General features: G+C 36.7%; 4 protein-coding genes across 8 annotated transcripts; all 4 read right to left on the bottom strand.

The window, feature by feature from the left end:
- Positions 1–11303: 11303 nt before the first annotated feature.
- LOC142608815 (uncharacterized) lies at positions 11304–21354 on the bottom strand (the record flags this gene model as incomplete). The annotated part of the gene is made up of 11 exons (XM_075780486.1): positions 11304–11779; positions 12476–12605; positions 13353–13462; positions 13590–13796; positions 14098–14233; positions 19170–19280; positions 19537–19622; positions 19925–20120; positions 20460–20570; positions 20707–20773; positions 21276–21354. Coding segments are annotated over 11 exons (1257 nt in total), but the record flags the coding sequence as incomplete, so codon positions are not given.
- On the bottom strand, positions 14102–19276 carry LOC142609686 (uncharacterized). Of its 5 annotated transcripts, none has more exons than XM_075781342.1 (11): positions 19156–19276; positions 17664–17714; positions 16822–16878; positions 16250–16370; positions 15698–15764; positions 15542–15583; positions 15076–15142; positions 14870–14971; positions 14738–14784; positions 14519–14546; positions 14102–14225 (listed from the first exon to the last, which is right to left on the bottom strand). In XM_075781342.1, exons 1-7 carry the CDS (start codon positions 19156–19158, stop codon positions 15133–15135), a joined length of 351 nt encoding a protein of 116 aa, XP_075637457.1. In that variant the 5' UTR covers positions 19159–19276; the 3' UTR covers positions 14102–14225; positions 14519–14546; positions 14738–14784; positions 14870–14971; positions 15076–15132. The 5 variants fall into 5 exon arrangements, with proteins under 5 accessions (XP_075637457.1, XP_075637456.1, XP_075637458.1 ...); XM_075781341.1 differs by having other exon boundaries at positions 15071–15142; positions 19156–19268; XM_075781343.1 differs by lacking the exon at positions 15542–15583 and having other exon boundaries at positions 15071–15142.
- Position 21355: 1 nt separating the features above from the next.
- On the bottom strand, positions 21356–22237 carry LOC142609687 (uncharacterized). Its single transcript, XM_075781346.1, has 2 exons — positions 21551–22237; positions 21356–21445 (listed from the first exon to the last, which is right to left on the bottom strand). Exons 1-2 carry the CDS (start codon positions 21875–21877, stop codon positions 21356–21358), a joined length of 417 nt encoding a protein of 138 aa, XP_075637461.1. The 5' UTR covers positions 21878–22237.
- LOC142608813 (serine/threonine-protein phosphatase 7 long form homolog) lies at positions 22238–25669 on the bottom strand. Its single transcript, XM_075780485.1, has 6 exons — positions 25577–25669; positions 24454–24562; positions 23261–24016; positions 23011–23101; positions 22492–22890; positions 22238–22405 (listed from the first exon to the last, which is right to left on the bottom strand). The coding sequence occupies exons 3-6, from the start codon at positions 23608–23610 to the stop codon at positions 22238–22240; spliced, it is 1008 nt and encodes a 335-aa protein (XP_075636600.1). The 5' UTR covers positions 23611–24016; positions 24454–24562; positions 25577–25669.
- Positions 25670–26486: the final 817 nt, after the last annotated feature.

Below are 26486 nucleotides of genomic sequence, written 5' to 3'. Positions count from 1 at the left end.
TTGTATCCAATGTGCTCCATGTCCCTAGGTAGCGCATCCTGACTACCCTAGTTGTGAGTGTCTTAAGATTGTGTCTAAAGACGAGCTTATTTCTACTTTTTGTGAGCGACCTTCAGATTGGGGTGATCATCAGTTCACTTCTTGTTTGACCTTTGCTAAAGGTCCTAGGTTCATTAACATAGTTATGACCTTTGTTTTGCATCCTCTTTCTCACTATAACTCTATTACATAGCCCCGTGCTCGAGTTTTGTTATCCTTCATAGAGCATCTTACCATTGATTTTCCCTTTCATTTCATTCTTTTCATCATAGATGTGTATAAGGATACGACGACCCGTGATAAGCTCATCTTTCCTTCTGCTATCACGAGGATTTTATGCCATTTTTTCTGTTCTCTTTCCCATTTCCGATCACTTCCATGTCATATGTGCCATAGACATCGCTACCGTTAAACAAAGCGAGGCACAGCTACGTTCAAGGCGGTCCAGATCGACGGTTCCTCCAACGTCTACAGCTCCATCCACATCCCCTCCCTCTTCTTCTACGGGGGGTGTGACACTCGAGGACATCAGACATAGCTTGTGCGCATGGATGCTTGCCTTGACACTCTTAGTGATGAGTTGTGTCAGGTGAACACCTGTGTTGGGCGTATTGCACGACGACAGGCTGTCATGAGTGGCTTTGTTGCTTCTCCTCCTCCTACTCTAGAGGCTTATAAGGATGAGGATGATGGTGATACTGAGGATGATGATGCTAGCTCTTCCGGTGATGATGATATGTCTACTTGATACTCTTACCCTTTGTCACTTGTGACAAAAAGGGAGAGTAGTTTTGAGATGAGAGTAGTCATACTCATAGGGGGAGGGTTAGTATAAGAGGTTTCTTTTAGGGGGAGTGTTCATATTTTTGAGGGATGTAGTGAGGATTTTGATGTATCCTTTTCTTTTCTTTCTATTTTAGATACATTCTTCTTGTACCTTAGATCTTGTGACCATTTAACACACATTGTACTTATATTTGCTTTATATATATGTTGATGTATGTTATTTCACCTATCTCTCCATGTGTTGTTTCTTTTCTCCCTTTATACACATGTTTCTTATTATCTGTATGCAATCTTTTATTTTTGTTTCACACAAAGATGCCTTAATGAGTTTTGTTTAAGTGTTTCAGAAATACAGGTTGTCAAAGTCTTCTTTCCATAAACTCTCTTCTTGCAAAGTTTTTCAAGAGTTTGTGTTAAAATAAATTTTATTGTACTTAACAAGTGAGTATGAGTTGAGTGATTTATAACTCCTCTCATATGTTCATTTGTTTGTTGTGGTTTTGTCACAAATTGACAAAGGGGGAGATTGTTAGGACATATGTGATTGGATGTTAGGAACATATGTCAGCATTTTATTTATTGGCTAATCCTTTGACAAAACGCACTTTACTTGTAATTGGGTAGATCTAGGATGTGTTTAATGCTTCAAGAAATAAGGTTTCAAGTTCAAGTGTTAAAGCCATGCAAGCCTGTCCAAGAAATAAGTGAATAAGTGCTGTTCATTAAAGATCGATAGCTAGCTCGACAGTTAGCATCTATCGAGGTTTAAAAGAGCTGTTTAAGCCCGAGGCTCGACAACTGCTCGATAGCTAGGGTATCTGTCGAGGTTTATGAAACTCATTTTTTCTAGACTGATTTTCATCCAATCCGTGATTATGTATTTGGGATTTATTTTCTCATAACCCTAAACATATATAAGAATTATTTTAAGGGTTGTATCAGGTTGCATAGCCAAGAGCACAATTGCACAAGAGCATAATTCTTCAAGTGTAACCGGAAACCTAGTTTGCCCTAGTGCTTGAAGAAGCTACTGTGTTTGTACACCGTAGGGTTTTGTGACCAAGCAACTTCATGATCTTCATGTGTTGAAGAACAGAAGAATTTTGCAACCAACATTCTTCTCAAGTTGGTGATCAAGTCGCGTACTAGGATCCGCGCATCTATTGGTTAGTCACATACTGGGAGCCGTGCATTGAAAATGAGAGATTATCACTACAGAACAAGTCCAATTGGGTATTGGGGTAAGGGTTCAACTGTAAGTTGGTATAAGGTATTGAGATTCCTTTACTTGTAACTGCTTGTTTTGATAATAGTGGTTTCTTGGGAGTGGTGACCTTAAAATCACCCGGTGGGGTTTTTGCTGTGTAGGTTTTTCCTATTCATAAACAAATCACCGTGTCATTTAATTTTCACTGCATATTTAGTTATTTGGTGATTTTTTTGTGCTGCCATGATTATTGCAAGTAATTGAACCTAATTAATTCACTTGGTTAATTAATAGGTTAATTTATCACAATGGGTTAATATGTTCTTGGCCTATCACATCCTTATCATCCGAACCTTCAACTTCTTCACTGTTCGAATGCACACCAAGCTCATCAACCAAATTGCTCAAATCATCCTTAGAGTCAACGGTGGTAAATGCCATGAAGGCCTTATAGTTTCTGTCACTATCACGCTCTCTTTTCATGTTTGAATTTGAGCTTTCGGAGTTGCTAAGGGTAGTGGCAAACATTTTACCCTTCCCTTTCAAATAGTTGGGACATTCCTCTTGAGATGTCCATGACCATTGCATTCGTAGCACACGATTCCTTGAGGGGATTGAGAATCCTTCCCATCTTTCTTCTTGAACTCCTTCCTATCACCTTTGGAGGATGAGAACTTTCCTTTGCTAAAAGACTTCGCACTATTTTTCATCTTAAGAAATTTCTGGAAGTTCTTTTCAAGGAGCGCTACCTCTTTCTCCACATAATCTTCTTCAGAGGAGGAGTCATCCATTCTCTCATTCATTGATGGTTTTGAGAGCAAGTGATTTGCTTGGCTTGTGAGAAGGCAGTCCAAGCTCATATGTTTGGAGAGATCCAATGAGTTCTTGAATCTTGACCTCATTCAAATCTTTGCTCTTTTCTATAGCTGTGACCTTTGCACGGAAGCTCTTTGGTAAGGACCTCAAAATCTTTCTCACCACCCTAGCATCGTTAATCTTCTCACCAAGATTAAGCTTGGTGATCACTATCTCATTGAGCTTCTTGAAGAATGAATCAAATGACTCATCGTCATTCACCTTGAGCTCTTCAAATCAAGTAGTAAGCATTTGGAGCTTTGTGTCATTAACTTTCTTGGCACCTTTATAGGTAGTCTCAAGAATTATCCAAGCTTCTTTGGTGGTCTTCACATGAGATATCCGATGAAATTCATCAGTAGACACACCATAAAAAATAGCATTAATTGCTTTGCTATTGGCATTACCAAAGCAAGAGCTGCCTTATCCCATTCGGATTTGGTGGTAGTGGGTCTATCATACCCATTCTTGACAGAATCCCATACCGTCTCATCTATAACACAAAGAAATGCCCTTATAAGAACTTTCCAAAATGCATAGTTGCTCCCATCAAAGAATGGTGGAGCATTAAGCGTTTGTGATCGATCCATCACAAAAGGGGTCTAGGATCGCACTTAGGTAATGAAATCACAACAGGTGCACCCGCTCTGATACCAATTGAAAGTTCGGATTTGTGTGAAAACACAAGAGCTTTTTTGACCCCCAAAATAAAGGTTATGGCTCGGTTGATTTTACTTAAACTTAAACTAAGTGCGGAATAGAGTAAATGTGAGCGAACAAACAATAAAACTACTCTAAGCTATATTCAGTATATATCAACAATAAAATGAAACCTAAAAGAGTAGGGAAGAAGAATGCAAACACGATAACACAGCAATGTGTTATCGAAGAGAAAACTGAAGAACTCGGCGAAAAACCTCTCTGCCGCCCTCCAAGCTGTAAATCGATCCACTAGACAATAAGTTGGGATACACGAATAGTTAGAGACCCTCCAAGCCTAATCTACCCAATGCACCTAAGCCCTCCAAGCTCCTACTCCAATAAGGCTTCTCGGAACCGTGTCTTGTCTAGCTTTCCAGATCCCGCAATTTAGCTCGATTGCATCTGCTAATGCTTGGCTTCTTCCAATGCTTCCAAGCAACACCAAAACCTCACTTTACACTCAGAATGAGTGTGGTAAGTGTTTGGGCTATCAACCTTTCAAGGATATGGATATGGATATGGAGAGGTAGGAGTTTGAGGAAAACCACAAAGGATTATGTAGATAATTGTGGATATAACAATCTCTAACTCTCAAGTGTGTATGCTAGGGTTTTCTTTTTAAAAAGCACTCCTTAAAATATGTGGGTAATGAGGGTATATATAGTGTGAGTGAAGATGTAGTGGAGCAAATATGCCAAAATAGCAAAACAGAACGTTTCGCTAGTATTTCATGAGAAGGCCTTACCCGCGAATCACTCGTGAAACCAATTGTCAGACTCTTCGCATTCCAGTCATGTGCTCTGCACGTGGCTTACTTCGCAGGAAGTCTTCTCGCGAAACTTCTCGTGAAATTCACTTGATCTTCACTAATGTCTTGAGTCTTCACACTCTCACTCACACACAACCCATGCAATGAAATCCTACATAAAATACATGGTAAACATGATTGAACAAAATTACAATCAAATTTGGCACGAAATTAAAACCAACACAAAATAGTTGTAAATCACAACTTTACACGCACAAATTTGATTGACATGGAGATGGAGGTTACAAATTGATGAACCCATGCACTTAAGGACAAGATTTGGTATTTTAGCTAAATCTGGTTATTAGGCATGGTGCAGGCATGCATGTGATTGATTAAGATAGTTACTAATTACTTAATCTTATATGTTGTAATTTAGTTCTGTTGGAAGCCATAAGGAGTAGCCCTTATACCAAATTTAAACACAGTTTGAATGAATTATCACTCACACTAATATGTTGGATGTTGTTTGTATTAGATTTATAGTGAAATATAAAATAGATAAAGATGACAATAATTCAAAATTGCCGACAAAATTAAATTTGGTACGTGAGATGGCAAGTAATGACAAGTTTTGCTAATTTTCAATTCATTTTTTGTTGCCTATTAAAACTTCGACCACCAATGAGTAAAGGAAAATTCCACATAAATATCATATATATATATATATATATATATATATAATAACTAATAGCTGAAATTTTTGACTTTTTGTTGACCCTTTTTCATTGCGCCACGTGGTTACATAAATAACTGACACGTATACAATTAAAAACATAAAACAATGTATCTTTTCAGCGGTTTGCTTATTTAGTTTCAGAGGGTAACTACTTATTATTGTTTATATACACTGTTTCCTTTTTTTTTTTTTTTTTTTTTTCTTCTTTCCGTTTTTCCGTTTTCTTTTTTTTTTTCCCCGCTGTGAGAACAAACCCGGCGAAGGTTGTGGACAAAAACAGAGTGCCCTTGACGCTGCTGCTATTGGTAATTCTTTTCTTCACAAACATTAGTTGCTCTTGCTTACTCTTGCATTAGTTGGTCTAACTCTTTCAAACCCACACCGTTTCAGTGGGTAACTACTTATAGCGAAGGTTGTGAACAAAAAAACACAATGCCCTTGACGCTACTGCTATTGGTAATTGTTTTCTTCACAAACATTAGTTGGGGCGTTTTTTCAGAAGTAACTACAAAACTCAAACTATATCATTAGTAAGCAAAGGTTTGAAACAAATTTGGTTTCTAACAAATCGAGTCTATTGGACTCGATTTTGGGCTTATAATTGTACTCCATTTCTCCATTGCGGCACTGGTTGAGCTGGACAAGGAGTCCACGTAGGCACAAAAATCGAGTTCAATGAACTTGATTTTTGGCCATGAAAATCGAGTTCAATGAACTCGATTTCTATTTTCCACATTAGTCACGGGCACACGTGATCACTTTAAAGTAAATCGAGTCTACTGGACTCAATTTTTGGTCTCCATGGTTTTCGGGCACGTGGACGTAACTCGAGTAAAGGAGGCTCGATTTATTTGCTTCTAAAAATCGAGTCTCCTGAACTCGATTTCTGTGAATGGTCCCCAACCCATCCACGTGTCATGTGGGTCCCAACTGGGACCTTTTTCCCCCCTTACCCGGCTCACACCCTCTCTTATGCTCTCATTTCTCTTCTGCTCTCACAGCAGCAACACTCACACAACCCTCATCACTCACACAACTTACTTCATCACTCACACAACAATCACACTCAACTTTCATCAACTCTCAGGTAATGTTTTTTACAATATTGATAATATTTTTTGTTAGTTAAATATAGTGGTTATTTGCTAGGTTATTTTTTTAAGAAACAATTAGAACATATTAGGAAAATTTTTGTTTTTTTGTTTGTTAGTGTAAATATTGTGATTAGTTTGTTTGTTTGTGGGTAGTTTGTTAGTATATTGTGATTATTTGTTAGTTTTTTTTAATTATTATTATGATTAATTATTGGAAATACTTAGTACTAAATATTGTGATTAATGTTATTACAACATATTTGGAAATTTTTTGTTTTTTTGTTAGTGTAAATATTGTGATTAAATTATTTGCTAAGTTTTTTTTAGGAAATTAATATTGTGATTGTAAATTGGGAATTTTTAGTACCAAATATTGTGATTAATTATGTTATTATAACATATTGGGAATATTTGCTTATTTTTTGTTAGTGTAAATATTGTGATTAAATTATTTTCTAGGTTTTTAAAAAAAATTAATATTGTGATTAATTATTGGGAATATTTAGTATTGGGGAAATATTTAGTACCAAATATTGTGATTATGCTAGGTTTTTATTCAAAATTAATATTGGGAATATTTAGTACTAAATATTGTGATCAATTATTAGGAATATTTAGTACTTTTAGGTTTTTGTCATTGGTATGAAATGGATTACGAGTTTGATACCTAAGACACCCATTACAGTCTTTTTAGTATAAATTATTTCAAGATATAGTTGTTTCAGATTTGTAACAAAGATTTCAATGGGTAACTAGTTGCTATAATATTTTTGTTCATCATATCTTATTTGAATGGGTTTTGAAAGTCATGCCTCTAGAATGATTTGGATGTGAGTATATGCAAATTTGGTTGAGGTTAGTATTGTTGGCATGTCATACCCAAAGTTTTGTGATTGATGTTGATTGAGAGTTATAAATTTGTCACTAACCCAATTGCACTTGATGATCTATAGGTTGATAATGATCTATATAAATATATACTACGGTGGATCCCTTAGCAATGCCAACCCTTATGACGGATTTCCATTTCAAGGTCCGGGTATCCAGTGCTGTTATATGATGGTACGCCATAAGTTAAAGACCTTGAGTGATTTGAAGATAAAAATTATAGAAGAGCTGCAACTGAACCCTGCTTTGCATGACATACATATTACTTTCCGTTCTCCACATGAAGTCCTCAATCAATGCATTAATTACAGATATATGGCAATTACAGAAGACAAGCATGTGAAGTTCATGTTTCATAAGATGCGTCAATGGGAACAAGTAGCAAATTTTGAGTTGTACGTTAGTTTGGAGCCGCGTGTAGAAGTCGGCGCAGAGGATATTGTACAAACAACTACATCTCTATAGTTTGCAGTCCTAGATGATCAATGCACCATGTTGGGAGGCTATACACCCCCTTTTCAAGAGACACCAAGAACAGTTGAGAGTGAACCTGATAATAGATATGAAGATCAATTTTGTACACATCGAGGTGAATCCTCTACAGTTCCAGTAGTTGAAGATGAAAACGAACACTGTGTTGGGGAAGATCTTGACGATAGAGATGAGTACGAAGAGAGGATTGAGCGAGGTGACTTTGATAGGGGTGTTGATGACCATGAAATTACTCTCAATCCTAATGTTGATGATATGGATGAATGTGATGAAGATGATGCAAACCCTACTGTTAGAGTTCAGCATGTTACAAATGCAACCCCCGTTTATGAACCTCCCGCCTTATCATTTTATGAAAATACTTGGGAAAATATGGTTGATCCTGAAGTTGGTGAGCAAGCATTTGCTTCTTCTTGGAATGCGGACATGAATTTTTGTACGGGGTTGATTTTTGTGAATAAAGAAGCGGTGAAACGTGCATTAACAATTTATGCCGCAAAGCATAACAGAAACTTTCTGACTAGTAGGTCGACCAAAAGTAGACTGTATGTGAAATGCATGGATGGGTCATGCAAGTGGTACGTTGGAGCAGTCATGAAGCCTAAACAGGAAATATGGATGGTCACATCTTATGGGGGTCCTCACAGTTGTATGACCCTTGGCATGGCTCTTGATGGTAGAATGATGGATTGTAATTTTCTTGCAGCAGAATTTGTTCCAACGTTGCGAGAAAATCACACGGCAACAATTCAACACCTTAGAGATTACATCAAAGGGAAGTATTATGAACATAAGCTTTCTTACTATAAGATATGGGATGCGAAACAAAGGGCTATTGCAAAGATATTCGGCGATTGGGAAGAGTCTTACGAAAGGTTGAAAAGGTTGTTATTGGCATACTTGGATCAAGAAGCTGGCACCCGGTACTGATATCTCACTGAACCGAGGGAGGAAGGTGTTACAATATTGCGATATGTATTTTGGGCTTTCGCTCCTTGCATTGAAGGATTCAGACATTGTAAGCCAGTAATCAGTATTGATAAGACCCATTTGTATGGTAAATATCGAGGGGTGTTGATGATTGCAATGGCCACCAATGCCAACAACAAGGTTTTGCCTCTTGCCTTTGCTGTTGTGGACAAAGAGTCAGGGCCTAGTTGGAGGTGGTTTTTAGATTGCGTCAGGTTTGCACTGGGGGATGTGATAGCAAATAAGGACATATGCATAATTTCTGACCGACATAAGGATATTCGAAACGCAATTGCAAACTGGCCTAGAGATGATCATGGACGAGTACGAGTATACCACAGATATTGCCTTCGACATGTTGCTAGTAACTTCAACACGCATTTTCAGGACACCACTTTAAAGTCATTGGCCTTAAAAGCGGGGTATGCTACTCAGGAAGCTAAATTTGAGTTGTACATGCAACCTATCAAGGAAGCTGAGATCGAGGCTCTTAGGAAGAAATCAGCCACTGAACAACAGGTAAGTGAACCTGACCCATCCATCATGCCATACACATATCTAATGAAAGAGGATATAGAGAAGTGGACCCAGCTACGTGATGGTGGATACCGTTATGGGGCTATGACAACCAATGTCTCGGAGTGCTTCAATGGAGTACTCAAAGGTGCCCGTGGCCTGCCCATTGTTGCACTGGTTGAATTCACTTGGAGCAAACTTGTTGCGTATTTCCATGATCGACACAAAAAAATTACTCATGATCTCTTGGAGGGCAAGGTGTGGAGTAAATATGCCTTAGAAATCTTTGATGCAAATCTGAAAAAATCTAAAACACACCAAGTAAGGCCGTTTAATAATGTCCATGGTGTATATCAAGTAATGACTGCATACAACATCCATAGCTCTAGAGGGGGACAACATAGTCATGAAATAAACATATTGGCCAGAACATGTGGTTGTGGAAAGTGGCAAAATTGAAAGATCCCTTGTTCACATGCGATTACAGTTCTTCAGTACTTGGGGCAAGATGCAAGTGCATATATTGACCCATGCTATAGTTTGGAGAACGCCATTCGCACCTACTCATACCAATTTATGGTGCCAAAGTTAGAGTCATTGTGGAGGGATGTGGAAGGTCCAAAGTGGGTGCCTGACCCAGACCTGTTGCGAGCCAAAGGTCGACCTGTGAAGTCTAGGATACGGAATGAGATGGATGGGGTCCGGCGAAAACCGGGAAGCCAAAGGCCAGATTCTGACTTGAGGGAGATTCAACAAAAGCAGAGCTGTGGACTGTGTCATCAACATGGGTATAACCGTAGAAAATGTCCGCTTTCCCGTGGGGCTTCGACAAGCAATACTAACCCAACCTAGGTAAGTGATGCTTTTATATAAAATTTCATGTTTGTATCAATTATCCAAGTTACATAGATTAGTACCGTTGTTTTGGCTGTTGGTATCTAACGACAATATTTCAATTTTTCTCAGGTATGCAGATACTTGATTTTGGAATGCCATTCTAGATGTAAATTGTGGTTCTCCTTATTCTGTATTCGAACTTACTACTGGGTTGTATCAGCACAATTATTATTTTCTTTTATCACTAAATGCACTTGTAATCGAACTATTCTGTATCCAATGTACATGTTTCTATATTGTGATATTATGAATGGTTAATTTTATCTTTCAATTAGTTGTTAATTATTTCTATTAGCTGTTATACTCATCTGTGTTGGTGCTTCTTGTTGAGACTATAAGAAAAAAAAAGGAAAAAAAAAAAAGAAAAAAAAATGGAAAAAAAAAGTAAGCAAAAAAACGGAAAAAAAAAGTAAGAAAAAAAATGGGAAAAAAAAGGTAAGAAAAAAAAGTAAGTAAAAGAAAGGAAAAAAAAAGTAAGAAAAAAAATGGAAAAAAGTAGGAAAAAAAAAAGGTAAGAAAGAAAATGGGAAAAAAAATGTAAGAAAAAAAAGTAAGAAAAAGAAAGGAAAAAAAAATGTAAGGAAAAAAAAAGTAAGAAAAAAAAAATCACGTTTTGGGTGGTTTCCTGTCAGGCCCTAACTGAATCCACGTGTCAACCTCACAAAAAATAATTGCCCCATTCAGTCCTCACTATTACCCTCATGATTTTATTAAAGAATAACTTGTCCAAAAGGCTGTGTTAGAAAGTGACTTTTTGATGTGCCAAATGCTAATTTTTTTTTAAAGTGTTGATGATAGTGCTTTAATGCCTTTAGCATGAACCATGACACCTTTTGTTTTGCACTTAAATGAATATACCGTTTAACCTTCAACTATAACTTCTAGTTGAGTCTTCTTTCCTAATCAAAATCAAAAGATCATAGATGACAAAGGGTAGTGCTGAAAAGCCACCAGCTCAAGGCTCACGTTTTTACCTGAGATCATGCCCTCTACATCCAGCTACTCACCCCAACCAATTTTTAGGAACAAAAATTCTTCCTAATTACATTATGTAGGAGAAGACAGGGATGACCCTTAGTTTGTTGAAAAAGGTAAGGTAGTATAGACTATAGCCTATAGACTCCATTTTTTTTCAATTATGAATCCGTGTGGAGAACCACACCTGTGATACAAGTTTAAATTATCTTCTACCAATTTTTTTTCTCCATATAGCATAGGAAATAATGCAGAAGTTCCGCACGATACAAAATATCACAAGCTGCAGTCAAGCCTCCATGAAAGATCAGCTGATTCTATACTATAACAATTAGCAAAGTGTTAGAGAACATCAAATCTGTCAGGATTCAAACTTGATACAAAAAGTGGGACGTCGGTAATAATGTGCGAAGTGATAGATTGAACATAGCACTTGCACATACAAACAATGAAGTTATTGTTAACCACAACAATGGCTTTGATTTAATAAGGATTGGCATAATGACAATAGCCAAAAAAAGACTCACATGATATACAACACGAACTTATGCCAACAAAACAAAATTATACCAATATCATACAATAAAACAAGAGGCAACGTTCCTCAATATGAAATTATACAACATCTGATATACATATTCAACCAATTGAAGAAGTTTTGGCTGAAAGGTGAATAAGCACACGCCTATGGTACGTGGTACGAAGCTTCTTGTATTTCTTCACAAAGGTCCCAAGGTCCACATCCTTATTTCTTCACAAAGCTACCCACATCAAGGCGCTGGACTTGGGTAAGATTTCCATGAAGCTCAGCAGCTTTAAGGCCAGCTACTCCTAATAGAATCTTCAACCTATGTGCAGCCTGTTTTGTTCCGCTGCAAATACCAGTAGAAATTCATTAACAACTCAAGAAAAATCTATTGATCCAAAACACCTAACCCAAGTTGACGTAATTGATAAGCCTCTGGTACTTTTTTCTTTCTTTTTTTGAAGCTTAGGAGCACAGGTATGATAGATTGTAAGTACTCAAGACAAGACTTTCAATTGACTTTAATTAGGAAACAGGATTCATGACATCCCACCCACTAGACTGTCACATGGAAAAAGGTTTTACTAGAAATGTGAAATCCCTAGAATATACAATTATCGGTGAACAAATCCGAATGCAAAAAAGAACAAAAAAAGAACATCAATATACCAATTTATCATACTAGAAGTACTTATATATAGGACAAAAAACATCAAGAATAACTGATCTTAGAAAAGTAGTTATTTAGTAAGATAAGGAGTCGATAAGAATTGGAAGTTTTGGGGTTGGGGTAATTTATATATATATATATATATATATATATATATATATATATATATATATATCATTTTTGGCTATATGGAGAGCAAAGGCAGAAAGAAGACAAATGGGCAAGCCATGGAAAAGACCAAAGAGTGATAGTAAGTTATATAAATGTGGATAACAACATTGAATTTAACAGTTGTGAAGCAATTTCATTCAATTGATGCAAAAAAAAAAAAAAGGGGAACAAAAGATAGAAAACCCAAAAATAGACACAAACCTGATCATTGTCATTCAAAGTTTGGAATTTCTGTAGGACGTCCTCAGCAAGAGACCGAGCACGGCAGTATAATGCATAAGCTTCTGCCCTCTTTCCAGCCAAGCTGTAAGATTTTGCCAAGTAGAAGCACCTGCCAAAATGTTGAGAGGCCTATAAATTAAATTTGAGCAAGGAACAACAAAAACCCATTCTAAAAATCAACTAGAACAAGTGTAATCTCAATTATGTTTTTGGGACCTAGACCAAGAACCTTGTAGCTTAACTGATTGGCACCTCTTGGTATTTCCAATTGAGACATATAGGATTCAAATCCCCACACCCCAATTATTGAATTATCAAAAATATATTTGTGAACCAGACACAGCCTTATCAATTTGAAAAGAAATATTTCCAATGAGCTCTAACTAAAATGACACCTCCTTACCTTGTAAGAGCAAGGTGGAGGATGAGATCATGGGTTTAAGACCCATCAAGTTCATCTGAAACTTACTAATCAAAGAAAATAGAAATGCAAATGAATAATGGTTTTAATATCATACAGAATGCTGAGAGGTTAAGAAACAAGTCCATCAGAGCAGCATAGTTGAAATGGTGATGCTAATGAGGATGACAAGAAAGAAAAGGTTACGGTAGAACAAGGAACCTGTTAAAGCTAAGATTTCAAACATCCATAAACTATAATTTTCCAAAAGGTACTAAAAATGAAAGACATGTATGTCTTAAGAAAAGAAATGAAGAATTGCGATGCAATTGAAGATCAATTTCAACATTTAAAAAGACATAGGGCTGTAATCTTAAAATACTTGCAGGAGTAGCAATAAACTAAATAAAAAGCATTTTCTAAGACCACTAAAATAAAAAAACTCAGAAGCCAAACCTTTCTGCTCTAAAGGACAAACTTTTAAGTGCATACTCTTCAGAAAATGCCAACTCTTCGGGTTTTCTATCTCTTCCAGAACTGACTAAATCTGAAAGATCAGCTGTATTCTGCAAAATATAACATAATCATTCACAAAGTTTTCTAATAAAATTTGATGCTAGCATCTTGCAACTTCAGTAGTACATTTAATGAGAAGAAAGCCAAGTAACAAGCAATTAAATAGAGATAGTTAACCTGTAATAAAAGATCATATAGGCGAACAAGCTCTTCAGGCTTGGTAACTTTCTCATTTTTGTCATCACGTCGCCTAGTAAGTTTACTCTTTGCAAGGGTAACTAACAACTGGTTGCGCTCAATGGTTCTTTGTCCTAAAACAGCACTAACGGCTTTGTCAAGACCATTTAAGTCATCTTTCACATTTTCAACATTCCCTGCACTGACCTAGAATATACAGTATATCAGGAAAGCAGTCTAAAAGATACAAAATAGGATTGAACTATGAGAATGATTTCTTACAATTTTTTTTTAAGAGTAATTTTTTTAATGAATAATCTAATGAAGTCCTTTTTTCCTCTCTTTTTGAGAAGTGAATTTTGGCCCCAAGTGAAGGGGCAATGACATATTTAAATGACCAACCTCCGTAACATGAGTCATGGCTCCCAACCATGTTATCTCTAGGGGTTAAATGGACCTCACTTCTAATAGAAATAAAACAATGACATTATGAAGTAACTTTCCATACCAAGTCACTACGAATGCAGCTCCTGGCTTCATGATATGCAGTAAAAATTTTGTCAAAGATGGCCAGTCTTTTCTCTGCTGGCAGTGAATCTGCGGCTGGACCATGTAAATCTTTTTCCAATTCTTGAGCTGAACAAATTTGTCACATAAAACAAAACTTGAGACATAAAGCAAAACTTGAGACTTTTTGGACTATAAAAGTAAAGAAGGGGAGAAAAAAAACCAGCAGACACAACCATACTTGAATAAATTCAGAGAAGTTACAAGTGCACTAGTTAAGCAAGAGAAAAAGGTATATTTTTCACAAACGGGATAGTTGCATAAAATATAATCATCGCCAAATATCCAGTTGTGGCTGGAAACCATCAGAAGACTTTTAGTGTGGTTTAACTCATGGGAGTGAAAGAAGTGAAGAAATATACCATTATCCGCAAAAAATTACATACAAACCTACAATAAGATAAGATTGAGAAGAATGTTAAAATAGTCATTACCCAAAAGATAGAAGTGAGGAATTTAACTGGCATAAAGTTATTTACTGAACAAGAATGGAGAATGGCTACTTCAGAAGGACGTGAAAGAGAAAAGAGGAAGAGAAAATGATTGGGTGGGGGGGGGGGGGAAGCAAAAGAAAAACATACTCTGGAAACCTTCCCTCAATTATTGACGCGTGTAGATCTCGGCTAAGCTGCAATTTTAAAGAAATTCACTTTCATTTATATGGAAGAAAAGAAATATTAAAAAAAAATTATATAAAAATTTTCTATTTGTACCTTCATCATATAGTACAGATTGTGATATGAAAGAAGCTGAGATCCCATGGCATCTTTTGTAACAAGGCAATGGATGTAGGCCCTAGAATAGGTCCTACAGACCTACAGAGAAATAGATACAATGAGGCAGGTGTATCATTATAAAATATCAATTTATAATACAATAATAATTAACCCAACATGTTTCGGTTATGACCACACCATACAAGCACATGTAGGATCAATGGGACGAGTATCATCAGCCATCGCTTTGTGTTTTAGCTTCAGCACTCCCTGCATAAAATATCATAAATATCAGAAATCATCCTTCCACCCACACTGAAAAAGAAATACCATTACATTTTAAGAAGTTCATAGTTAACAGGAGTTGACTGGCAACTAGGTACAGAGATGCATATTTAAGTTAACGATAGTTCACAATTCACATAAACAGGTGACCTGCCCGTATGTTTCATGTTCATGAGAAACATATGAATGAAGCAAAAAGTCTTTGTATATGAACCACTCATATTGCAAAAAGTTTACTGCATGAAATGTATCACAGCATATTGCAAAAAAACTGCAACTGTGGTAGTTGACTACTTATGAGTTACCATGAAAGCAATGAAGTGTTAAAAGTACTGTCAAGCTTACAACTAGAATTATCATTCACTGAAAATAGTATACACATACCCAGGTAAATTCCGATCAACAAGGCCTCTAACACATATATCTCTGATTACAGTATTATGACATAAGATTATTAGTAAAGAAAAAGAGTCAGAATTAAAAGATACATAGCTCAACCAAAAAAAGAAGAAGAAGATTACAGCTTGAATTGAGATTCACCTTAGCACAGGGTCTAATCCACCTTGTACAATACCAAACAAATTCTGCTCATGTGGTCTCTCATGTGCTGCTTACAGGATGCAATCCAGTGAGAATAACAGTAACTTAGTCAGAATAATCCCAAAATTTACCCAAGGAAGACTGGTTCTTTGATATAGATGCTACATGGCACAAAAGAACATTATTGGATCATCCATGAAACACTAGGAGATCCAGGGAAAACACTACAGGCCAAGATATCACAGTATCATATTATTGACATATTAGCACTACATGTATCAATCTTGTATAAGCATAACAACTCACTAACCTAGACATTACAATGATTACATTCTACATAAATTAAAAGCATGATTTCAACCAAGGCCTGAATAATAAACCTAAGGAAAAGATCTTTTGGGTTGAGAAGCCTAGGAATTTGCAGGTGGACCAAGGATACTGCATTAGAAAACTAACTAAGGTTGATTATGTATCATACAGATTTATAACCTCTTTATGTTGTTAGTGAAATTAAACATGAGTGTTTCTATTCTGGGTACCAAATGCAATTACCTGCTATACATCTGTCTATCCATCTAAGAGTGCGGTACATTGCTCCTTCTATTCGTGGACCAGTAATGGTTGTTTTCACTACATCATCAAGAGCCATAATAATATCTTCTCCAATCCTGTTCTGCACAATTTTTTGGGGAAACATAAGGACACAAGGTATTCAAGAAGGAAGTAGTAAAGAAACAATAACCATGCTTTAGCACTCAACCCTTTGGATGTTTGATTTTTAACTTCTGTCTAGAATTTTAAACTGGCAAATTTCTGCAGAGTAGTCCACCTTAAGGTGAGTTCCTCGGGATATTATAAATATGCTATAACAAATCCGAAAAATCAATAGAATATCCATACCACCACCAAAAGTTTCAAATAAAACACAAGCTTCAATTTTCCCCTCCCCCCCTCTCCAAAGTTTCAAAATACTAATTAATTATTTTGGCCGTCGGTAAATAAAACTAAAATTTATGCAATGACAATATATTATTAGGTTGTCAATTGTGATAATTAATTAAATTTCTCAATAATGCATTCCTGTTAACAGATTAACAAGAAACAATCTCAACAGAAGTACCTACTTGGATTTGAATTGATTCTTCAGGTGTTAGGAGCATGGGCTTTCCATCAACTGGTGACTGAAGTAAGAAAATGAAACCTTAGTTACAAGCAATTCATTGAATTTCAGCATGTAATTATTTAGGACTATTCTGCACACTTTCTGTGTAGTTCAGCTAGTCCATCGATCTAATAAATTATTTTATTCATAAAAAAATAATAATAATAAAAAAAAAGTTACAAGCGACAACAAAACAGTAGAATACTCCAAATTTCATAACAAAAGATCATAAATAAGTAAAAACAAGAAACTCAAATTATAAATTGGTAGAGTAATATCAAAGTTACACTGAGAATTCATCACTGAAACAAAGTAAAAAGAAAAAATTATATAGAGAATCCAACGCAAGCAGCCATGCCATATTAGATAACATTCACTGCCGATACGAGATTAGACTTGCACAATTGCATATAGAAGAGAAACATAACAGGTTTCTTATATCCTGAAAAAGTTCATTAGGATAGACAGGGTTTAGCCTCAATCAAATGTTAAACAAAAAAGTCAAAAAGAGTGAGAGAGAGAGAGAGAGAGAGAGAGAGAGAGGGAGAACTAAACAATGAATATGATGCACTCCCAAAGCATGCACCCGGGCACATAAAAACAAACCTACACATATTCTCACTTCTTGATTTTTAATTTTACCAAGTTTGGTACGTAAATTCTAGCAAAAGACAACATACATCTTCCAGTTCTTAGGAAGAACTTTGTACTACAACAACTTCAAAAATAAAAGCTGATCTAGTAAACCATCGCATTTCAACAAGAACCACGTTACAAACTTTAACCATATATATTAAAAGGTACCTGAAATGTAACGCCCTTTTCAGTGATGTCAGCCAAATGCAATAATGAAACCTGAAAACATCAGCAAAAAAAGTATGAGCTTTAACCGCATACATCATAAACCAAAGTTAGCTATACCATAAGTAGAACAATGAAAGATGTGATTACCAAAACAGTAACAAACAAAGGCTCCATTCGTTTTCTATAGAAAATATTTTGGGGAATATGACTTATTCTTCCTTGTTTTGTTGCAATGTGGAAAATAAACCAAAAATGATTTCTAGTGTTGCCCTTGCAATGAAAATCATTATGTAAAAATTCATAACAACAAGATGTTAAGAGACCATGATGCAGCACTAAATACTCACTAAGGAATGAAGTTTGTGATATTAAAAACGTTCACAAAAACCTCACCACAACTAAGGGGCTTCTGTCCTTATCTTCAAAATTTGTCATAAATTTTTTTGCATCACTTAGCATTACCTGTTTTATCCATTTTATGCATCCATAAAGTCAATTGTTTCTTTTAATAAGTTTAAATTTGATTGAATGTTTATTTCAAACAATATTTATACTGTGTTTCTACTAGGATGCTGTCAATATATCAGTTCAATGGCAGGTGTTGGAGACAGTTTCTCTAAATTATGTATCTCTTTGTAACTAGTTTACACAATAGAGGAGGCAGAAGATAAGAACAAGGGTGACCATGCTACAGGAGTCTATAAGTAAAAATATGAGTTCAGAACAACAAGAGCCTTTGTATCCCTGTGGAATGCACATTCAGCATCAAATGTTGCGACCAGTTGCATGCACATTAGATGCAAACTTTATAAACCTTCTGAATTTATCAGTATCTATTCCCTGTGTCCAATTTATCATTATTAAACCTAGAGGTTATTGGACATTATTAAACCTCTAGGTCCAATTAGACTAGAGCTCATTATTAAACCTAGAGGTTATTCGTAACTATATATGAGATAAGAACATTCATTGGTAATTATATAAGAACCTGGAGGTTATTGGACCCACGACCTCATCCTCCACATTTTTCTTATAAGGGGAGAAGATGTCATTAGAGTTAGACCTAATTGCCACCAGTACATTGTCTAAGACTCTAGGATTCAGCTATTTCACTTATTTTCACACTCCCCATGTTGCAGTAACAGATAAATGGAAAGATCATGCATGTCCTAAATTGTTAAATGTAACTAACTCAACTCATCAAAGCCTCTATCCCAGCTACTTAGGGCTGATAACATAGAAAATTTTGCATAACTGAACGATGCCATATCCTTTTCTATAAATCTCAATGCCTCTCTCACTGCCTTAAGGAACATGGTTTGTTGTCTTTCTCTTTACATATGACAACTTTAATTGTCCCCTACCAACTCATTAGTAATATGTACAAGTAGAACCCAGAATAACTAGGACACCACAAATCGCATTACCAATAGCAAAAAGAAAATACATTTGATTTAATTTCAAATTGATATATCATATCTTAAAAGATAACCATTTGAAAGCCACCGGAATCTGTGTAGGCAGTAACGAGTACTAGGCCGTAGCTCCTCAACACGCTCTCGGCACAAAACTTGATTCTCTAGGTCCCCATATTTGCCAAGTTCCTCATAAACAGCCCTGTAAGATTAATAATAAATTAAACAGCCACAAGATCCACCATTGCAACCAGAATGTGAAGGGTATAGAGTATAGACCAAACAAGGAACATCTCAAAGGGATTTCTGAGATAAATTTCCACTCAAAATTAATTTACACCTAAATCAATTAATTCATTATTATTTTATTTTTGAGGTGAGATTTGATGATCAAATTCATTTCCAATGGCAAAGTATCAAGAGTAAAAATCAGTATATTTAAGGAGACAAGAATGCACCTGGCACTTTTGAAATTCATTAATGCTGTGTCCCAGTTCTGATCTTGTTCAAACAACAAGTTCCCTTTCATATAGGAGGCATAAGCCTACATATTGGAAATTGAAAGTTAGCAAAATGAAAATGGAAGAAGTTATGTAAAACTAGATTAAGTAAAAGATAGTTCTCAAAATAGAGTAATCAAAAGATAAGTATCAAAACATTCACTATCCAAAAAAATTAGGCAGCAATTCAATAATCAACATATGATTCAATGTGTTAATGGTAAAAAGTGATACACTGATTAAACAGCCTGTAGTTTTGAACAAGACCCACAGATCATTCATACTCCCTCAAGCATTTCAAAATCCTGTGAAAACTTGACGGTGAAATGATATATTATAGACACACCTCAGCTTCTAACGATGTTCTGGAATCTCCCTTGATTGTGCACAACTGAGCAAACAGTGTAGCCCATTTAACTGCTTTCCTCAGCCTTCCAATCAAATAGATACGCTGACGCGAATTTGGACCATCCGGAAGCTGCCTCTTCTCCATGGCATGGCTCCAAGCTCTCTCTGCCGTGTAAAGCACAAGATGAAGAAACCTATTTCAAATCCAAGTAACGTAAACTGTTAAAAGTTGGAAGCTTTATTAATTTACAGCAGCTGATCCTATATAAACACTGTTTTTTTCATACTAACAATGCAAGCAAACACCTCTTCCTACTACATTGATTTTAAAGACACAATTAACCATTTGAAGTTAGCAATGAAAGTAATCAGCTTTATCCGACCCCATTATTTACATACAATGCCACTTAAATTTTTATAATTCAGTTCTAAAACTTCAATTTTATGTGTGATTGTAATAACAATAACAATAACAAATGGAAAAGATAAGCACTTGAAGCTTGTGAAACTTCATATGATAAGGCAAGACAGACCTAACTTCAGTGACAGTTGATTCAGTGATGGTTTTTCGGGTGTATTTACCACGGCCATGAGTGAACTTGAGTGATTTGTACAACCTCCTCAACCGAGCAGTACAATACCTCCTGTAGATCAAAATCACAGAGACAGAGAGTAAATGCAAAGATTAATTGCTCAATGTGTGACAGCTAATTAAACAATTAAGAAAATGATCTGAAAAAAAACCTAGATGCGAATTGAGAAATTCAAATGCAACGGTACCTATAGCGAGTGTAATCGCCATGCCTCAATCCATGTTGCATCTGAGCAGATTTCAAGAGCTGCAACACTGGAAGAAAATGATCTGAAGTTTAGATTAATGACTACAGAAACAATGTAACCTGTGATGTGTGAACCTAGGATGCCGAATTTGCTCACATAGGTGGCAAATTGCTTTGGAATGTGCACAGCATTCACACAAAATGCAGTCCAATTCATGAATTTAAACCAACTTAAACAGCAAATTTGATTACTTAGTCATCTTACATTTAAAAAGCAATAAAAAGATTCTACAATGCGGTATCAGGGTTGGAATACATACTAATGGACTAGAGAATTGGACTTATAGCCTTTGAGCTACTTTATTTCTTTTGATAAGTTAGATACATAGATTTATTTATTTCATTCTATTGCAGACAAATAAAGTGAAAAACTATTTATAATATAAACGTAGAGATGCTTTCCATGGTCTCAACCGTAAGATAATTTCAAAAAAAAATATTCAGGACTAGTGTAGCATAAACATATAAAAAGAGATAACATAAACCCTCAAGCATATTGATAAGCCTTACAAATCTTGCAAGGGGTGCTGAGTTGGGTAAAATATACATGCTGAGTTGAACACCATTTGTAGGTAGATGGGGTGCTAACCCTATGGCACTTGACGCTTACGCTGTCTTGTATAATGTCTGGTACGTGGGGGAGGGGGTACCGCTTCTCCTTGGTCAGGCTCCTTGCGTTGCTGCAAAGACGAAGTTACAAAGAAACAATGGATCAAATGAATTTTAATTCCAACTATAACAGCAGTCACGAAAGTATTCAAAGCTAGTAAATGACCAATGCATACCGTGGGGCCAGCCTTGTGTCCTGCTTTGTGACCACCTGTCCCACAAGGAGGTGCTTTTCTTGTGCGTTTAGACTGACCTTGTGGGGGTGACTGTAGCTCATCAACTTGCTCATTCTCGACATGCATAGCTGGTTGATTTGCTTGACTCCCAACAACTGAAGATACTACAACTGCGGGGGAGGATGGTGTAGCGGACAAAATGTGAGTGAGGCTCATAGTCATAGGAGCTGTATGCAATCCAAGAGTGGGCATGAATGACATGGAGTCACTATGGGGTGGTACATGGTGTATATGACCAATGCTGTACGAGGGAGATTGAGTGCGCATGACTTGAGGGGTGTTATTGAAATCAATGCCGAGATCAAAGGATGGTGGAGTAAGGGATAGATGAGCGGGGTCAAAAAATGTACATAAGGTGGGTGAAGGGATCTCGGGGTGAGAAAATGCATGTGCAGTGGGTACAGGGATCTGTAGGTCAGGAAATGCGAGAGTAGTACGAGGAGGGATCTCTGGGGAAGGAGATGCATGTAGGGGTGGAGGGAACTCTGGGGCAGGTGATGCATGTGGGGGTGGAGGGAACTCTAGGGCAGGTGATGCATGTGGGGGTGGAGGGGGTTGATTTTGGCCTTGATGGGGTGCAACACACTGGCCATGGCTATGGCTGGCAGAAGTTGAGCTCGTGCTTGGTCATCCATTCTGTTCTAGCAGTTCTGGATTTGCTGTATCCGCATCTTCCAAGGGAAGATGGGCAGCTAGACGGTGAAGGCGATCCCCTTCCTTCAGCATAGCTGTAATCAGCTTGTGCTCAGGACTGTCTACTACATAACGCATCAACATCTGCTTGTGCATGGCGACCTGCAATTTTTGTAATAGAATTAGTACACCTAACGCAAAAATGGTAATACGCAACAAAATTTGGAAAGAAAGGTCAAAGCGATTACCGTAATAAGAAGAGAGGCGCTAGTGTGGTCGACAAACCTCCATGTGACTTTACCATACCAGCCGAAGTATGGATGAACACTCGACATAGCACCCTCTAGTCGTGCTCCATGACATAGTTTCTGTGCTCTCATATTCCATACTTGGATATGGCTAAAATGTCTGACCCTCCAATCCACTTCAATCTTCCCCCTCAAGTCTATCTTATGAAGGGCATCGTCAGTATCAACATCTTCGGGAATTTCTTGCACCATCCCAAACTGACGAAGAACACGATCCGGTGTATGTTTCTCTACTAGCCAGAAACATACAAGCGGCACCCTCGCCGTCCACATGTCCCGTCCTGCTACACAGAACGCAGGCAGGTGGCCTAATTCGGCTTCATATGGTTGCCACACCACCTGTTGTAGTAAAAAAAAAGCGCAGCACATTATGCAATGTTCCATTATTTTGAATTGACATATTTTACAGTTATAACAGTATACACTAAGATAACATTACAAGAAACACAATTTGGATACCTGGTTGGGATACATAGAATCTAGAAGCTGACGGTACCGAACCAAACAGATTTCGGCGGGGCTATTCTTCGTGCTCACGACCCAAACCAACCTACAATGAAGAAAGAGGAAATCAATATCTACCAATTATGCAATGTAATAAAAAAGAAGAAGGATATGTATGTTGAATAATGCTAAGTTCAATGTGTCATATCGTTTAAAATGATGGATCCAAAAAAAATAGAGAGAATCGGTTAAGGAAGAGACTTACTTAATAGACAATGGCGAAGATGGTAATGGTGGGCCATATGCACCATCTGGTGGGAGGTCCATCCTTGGGCACAAAAAAGGGAATCTGGACCATGCCCAATATTGAACGAGTATTAAGGCCCCACCAATCTGACTAGCGTTTTTGTCGGTTGCCCTGCATAACTCTCTGTACAACCATGCAAGGCAAGCGCTCCCCCAACTGTACCGAGGTGGATTGTGAAGGTCCCTCAACATCTGCAACCACATCGTATGCACCCTATCGCCAGACTTGTCAGCGAAAATTGTATCCCCTAGGAGTGCTAGAATATAACACCGTGCATATTGATGCACAACAACCTCTTTCTGCACCATCGGGCAACTCTTGGTCAATTTTTTCAAGTAGCTTCTTGATTTGGATCCTCTGTCCTTTAAGCACCACGGAATTAGTAACAATTCCAAGCATTTCCTGACATTCAACAGCCCACCTCAAGGCACAAGTTCCAACAATTGCCTCACCATCGATTGGAATCCCCAACAGAACCTCCACGTCTTGTAATGTGATCGTCATCTCACCATGTGGAAGGTGGAAGATGTGGGTTTCAGGCCACCATCGCTCAACAAAGGCCGTTATCAAATTATAATCAAGCTCTCTAAATGGGGTCCTATACAGCCCCTCTAATCCAATTCTCTTGACAATGTCGAGGACGCGATCATCCACCATCGGGCTTCGTTTTCAAAACTCCTCATTACGACCACGACATTTCAATACTCCCAGATCCTACACATGATAGAACCATGGTGATGAGATGTAATATGCCATAACCTTTGTATAAATGATTGTAGCTATTGTTGGGAAAGTAGACTATAAGTTCTTCAATTGGAATTTCCATGAGTTTATGACAACTTATTTAACGAAGCGTTTGTAGTCTTCTTATTTTTTTTATACAAAAACCAAAAATACAAAAGCTATATATCAAGATTAAGGTTATGCTCAAGAAGAATTACATCAACAAAATCAGGAGTATAGCCTAAAACGAAAATGATAAGAGGTAGATAATTATTTAGAGACCATTTTGCAAGAGCATTACTATGCATTCAAAACTAGTGATACCATTGACAAACTTAGGATTTTAGAAATGAAAAAAAAAAATCAACATAATGTAAAAGGATAAGAAAAGAATATAGAAATTCAGCAGGTCATCGATTTTATTTTACCTGGCCTTCCCAAACAGCAGATGATCGATGTTCTGTTAGAAACCTTAACACCGAAGGAACCCTGGGACCAGGACCGAACTCATCATCCACCTCAGCAACGGCAGCCATACTACATATTAAATTAGAAGAAAATGCATCAATTGCCTAAAGCTTTATATCTTTGAAGTTAGCATGATTTCTTTAAAGTAAATCCGTCCCCAAGTCTCATTTCCCACAAACAAATACATACAAGGAATGGAAAGCAGATATTACCAGGATATTTTTTTGGCATGACCAAATTTGTTGGTAGTATTCTGCTGTTTCTAAAGATCTGAAACGTTTCCCATTAAATTATGCCTACTCTTCCAAAATGGCATGATTAATTCAGCCCATAGTTTGTTCTTTTATTTTTATTTTTTTGAATAGAAGATAGAACCAACCCAAAGTTTCTGATTGCAGTAAAGTTGGCAAGTAAAGCTGGAATTCTTTTCCTCTATAAAACGTTATCGGAATAGATTTTAGTTGTAGGAAATCATTCTCTTTTCTCAGTTTATGCTTTGATGGATGCTTGTAATTTGTGTACTTGATTGTATTGGTCCCCAGTTGTATACATCCTGTATAATTGGATGACTTTTTTTTTTCTTAGTTGAATAAAATTTACATTGCTTATCCGCTGGGGGGGAGGGGGGAGATGGAATTCTTTTCTTCTGTCTTTCCTACTTTGTTTTTTCAGTACAATAAATATTTGGGGACTGAACAGAACACATTGCAAGTATATAACATGCATAAACACAAGCTTTGTCATATGTTTCCATGCATTGCCCTAAAGAGTAGGAAGATATAATTTCCAATTCCAAGAAAATGACTTTAGACCAAGAGGCTTCCAAAAGCACATCTTCACATATCTCCAGATGCATAACATCAAAATCAAAGTAGATTAACCACCATAACTACTATAACTAAAAAAAGGAACATAAATTAGTGGAAAATGCATATATGCCAAGAAAACAGCTAACCCAACACAGTTCTAGTGCTTCCGATAAAACAATAATCATTAAAAAGAATTTAACCATCAGACACCTGAAGTGTTTGAGTATTCAACACAATTCAAACATCCTAAACAGGAGGCTATTTGGAGACAAACCTCAAGGATGGCAATCATAGCATGCCCACTTGTAGGACTATAAGATATGCGGACAACAGGTGCACCAATGTCAATAGAAGAGATCTTGCTTCCTGTTAATGCATCAAACTCTGCATGTAGAAATTTGACATCATCGTTAAGAAACTCTTGATAGCCCTCAAATGGCAGAGAAATCACCATAAATAGAAGGATTAACTTTTTCTTTGAATGAATTTATAAATGAGGTGCTCAACATATGAATGTTTCAAATTAAACAAATGCAAATGCGCTTTTTAGCCTTTTCCAACATTTTCTCACATATGGCCACGAAGAGACCCTTTAATATCAGTGTAGCTGTAGTTTTTTATTAAAGAAAAAAGTAAATGAGCATTTTATAGATAAGAGACTACTTCATGTACATGCTTGAACACAAAGAAGTCTAAAGAATTACAAAAGATTATGAATAGACAGAATCTTCCATTGTTGCCATCCATATTCCATACAAAGAAAGAGACCCTCCCCCCAGGGTGCCTTAACACGCCAAATACTCTTCCAAGGGAACACCATAGTACCATGACCACTTAATGTATCATTTTTTTAATAAGTAGCAAAGATGTATATTATAAAAGATACTTCATGCAAAAAAAGGAGCACTAAGCAGTCCAAAAGTAAAAGGAGAAAAAAGAACAAAGAAAAAAATAAATACAAAGGCAAAGAGAACTAAGGAATAAAAGGAGGAATCACTAGATATGAGTCCCTAAACCTGAAACTAGTCAAAAAGAGAACCATGAACAGAAGCAAGCAACTGATCTCCTAAACTCTCCACGTCCTCAAATGTTTGTCGATTACATTCCCTCCATATACATCACATTAAGCACAATGAAACCAAATTCCAAATGTTTGACAAGTGCTTCCCCAACCAATTTCACCA

Source organism: Castanea sativa, chromosome 9 (genome assembly GCF_040712315.1).
Source record: "Castanea sativa cultivar Marrone di Chiusa Pesio chromosome 9, ASM4071231v1".
NCBI lineage: Eukaryota > Viridiplantae > Streptophyta > Magnoliopsida > Fagales > Fagaceae > Castanea > Castanea sativa.
The sequence above is the reverse complement of the archived record's forward strand: the minus strand, read 5'-3'. Positions and strand labels throughout refer to the sequence as shown.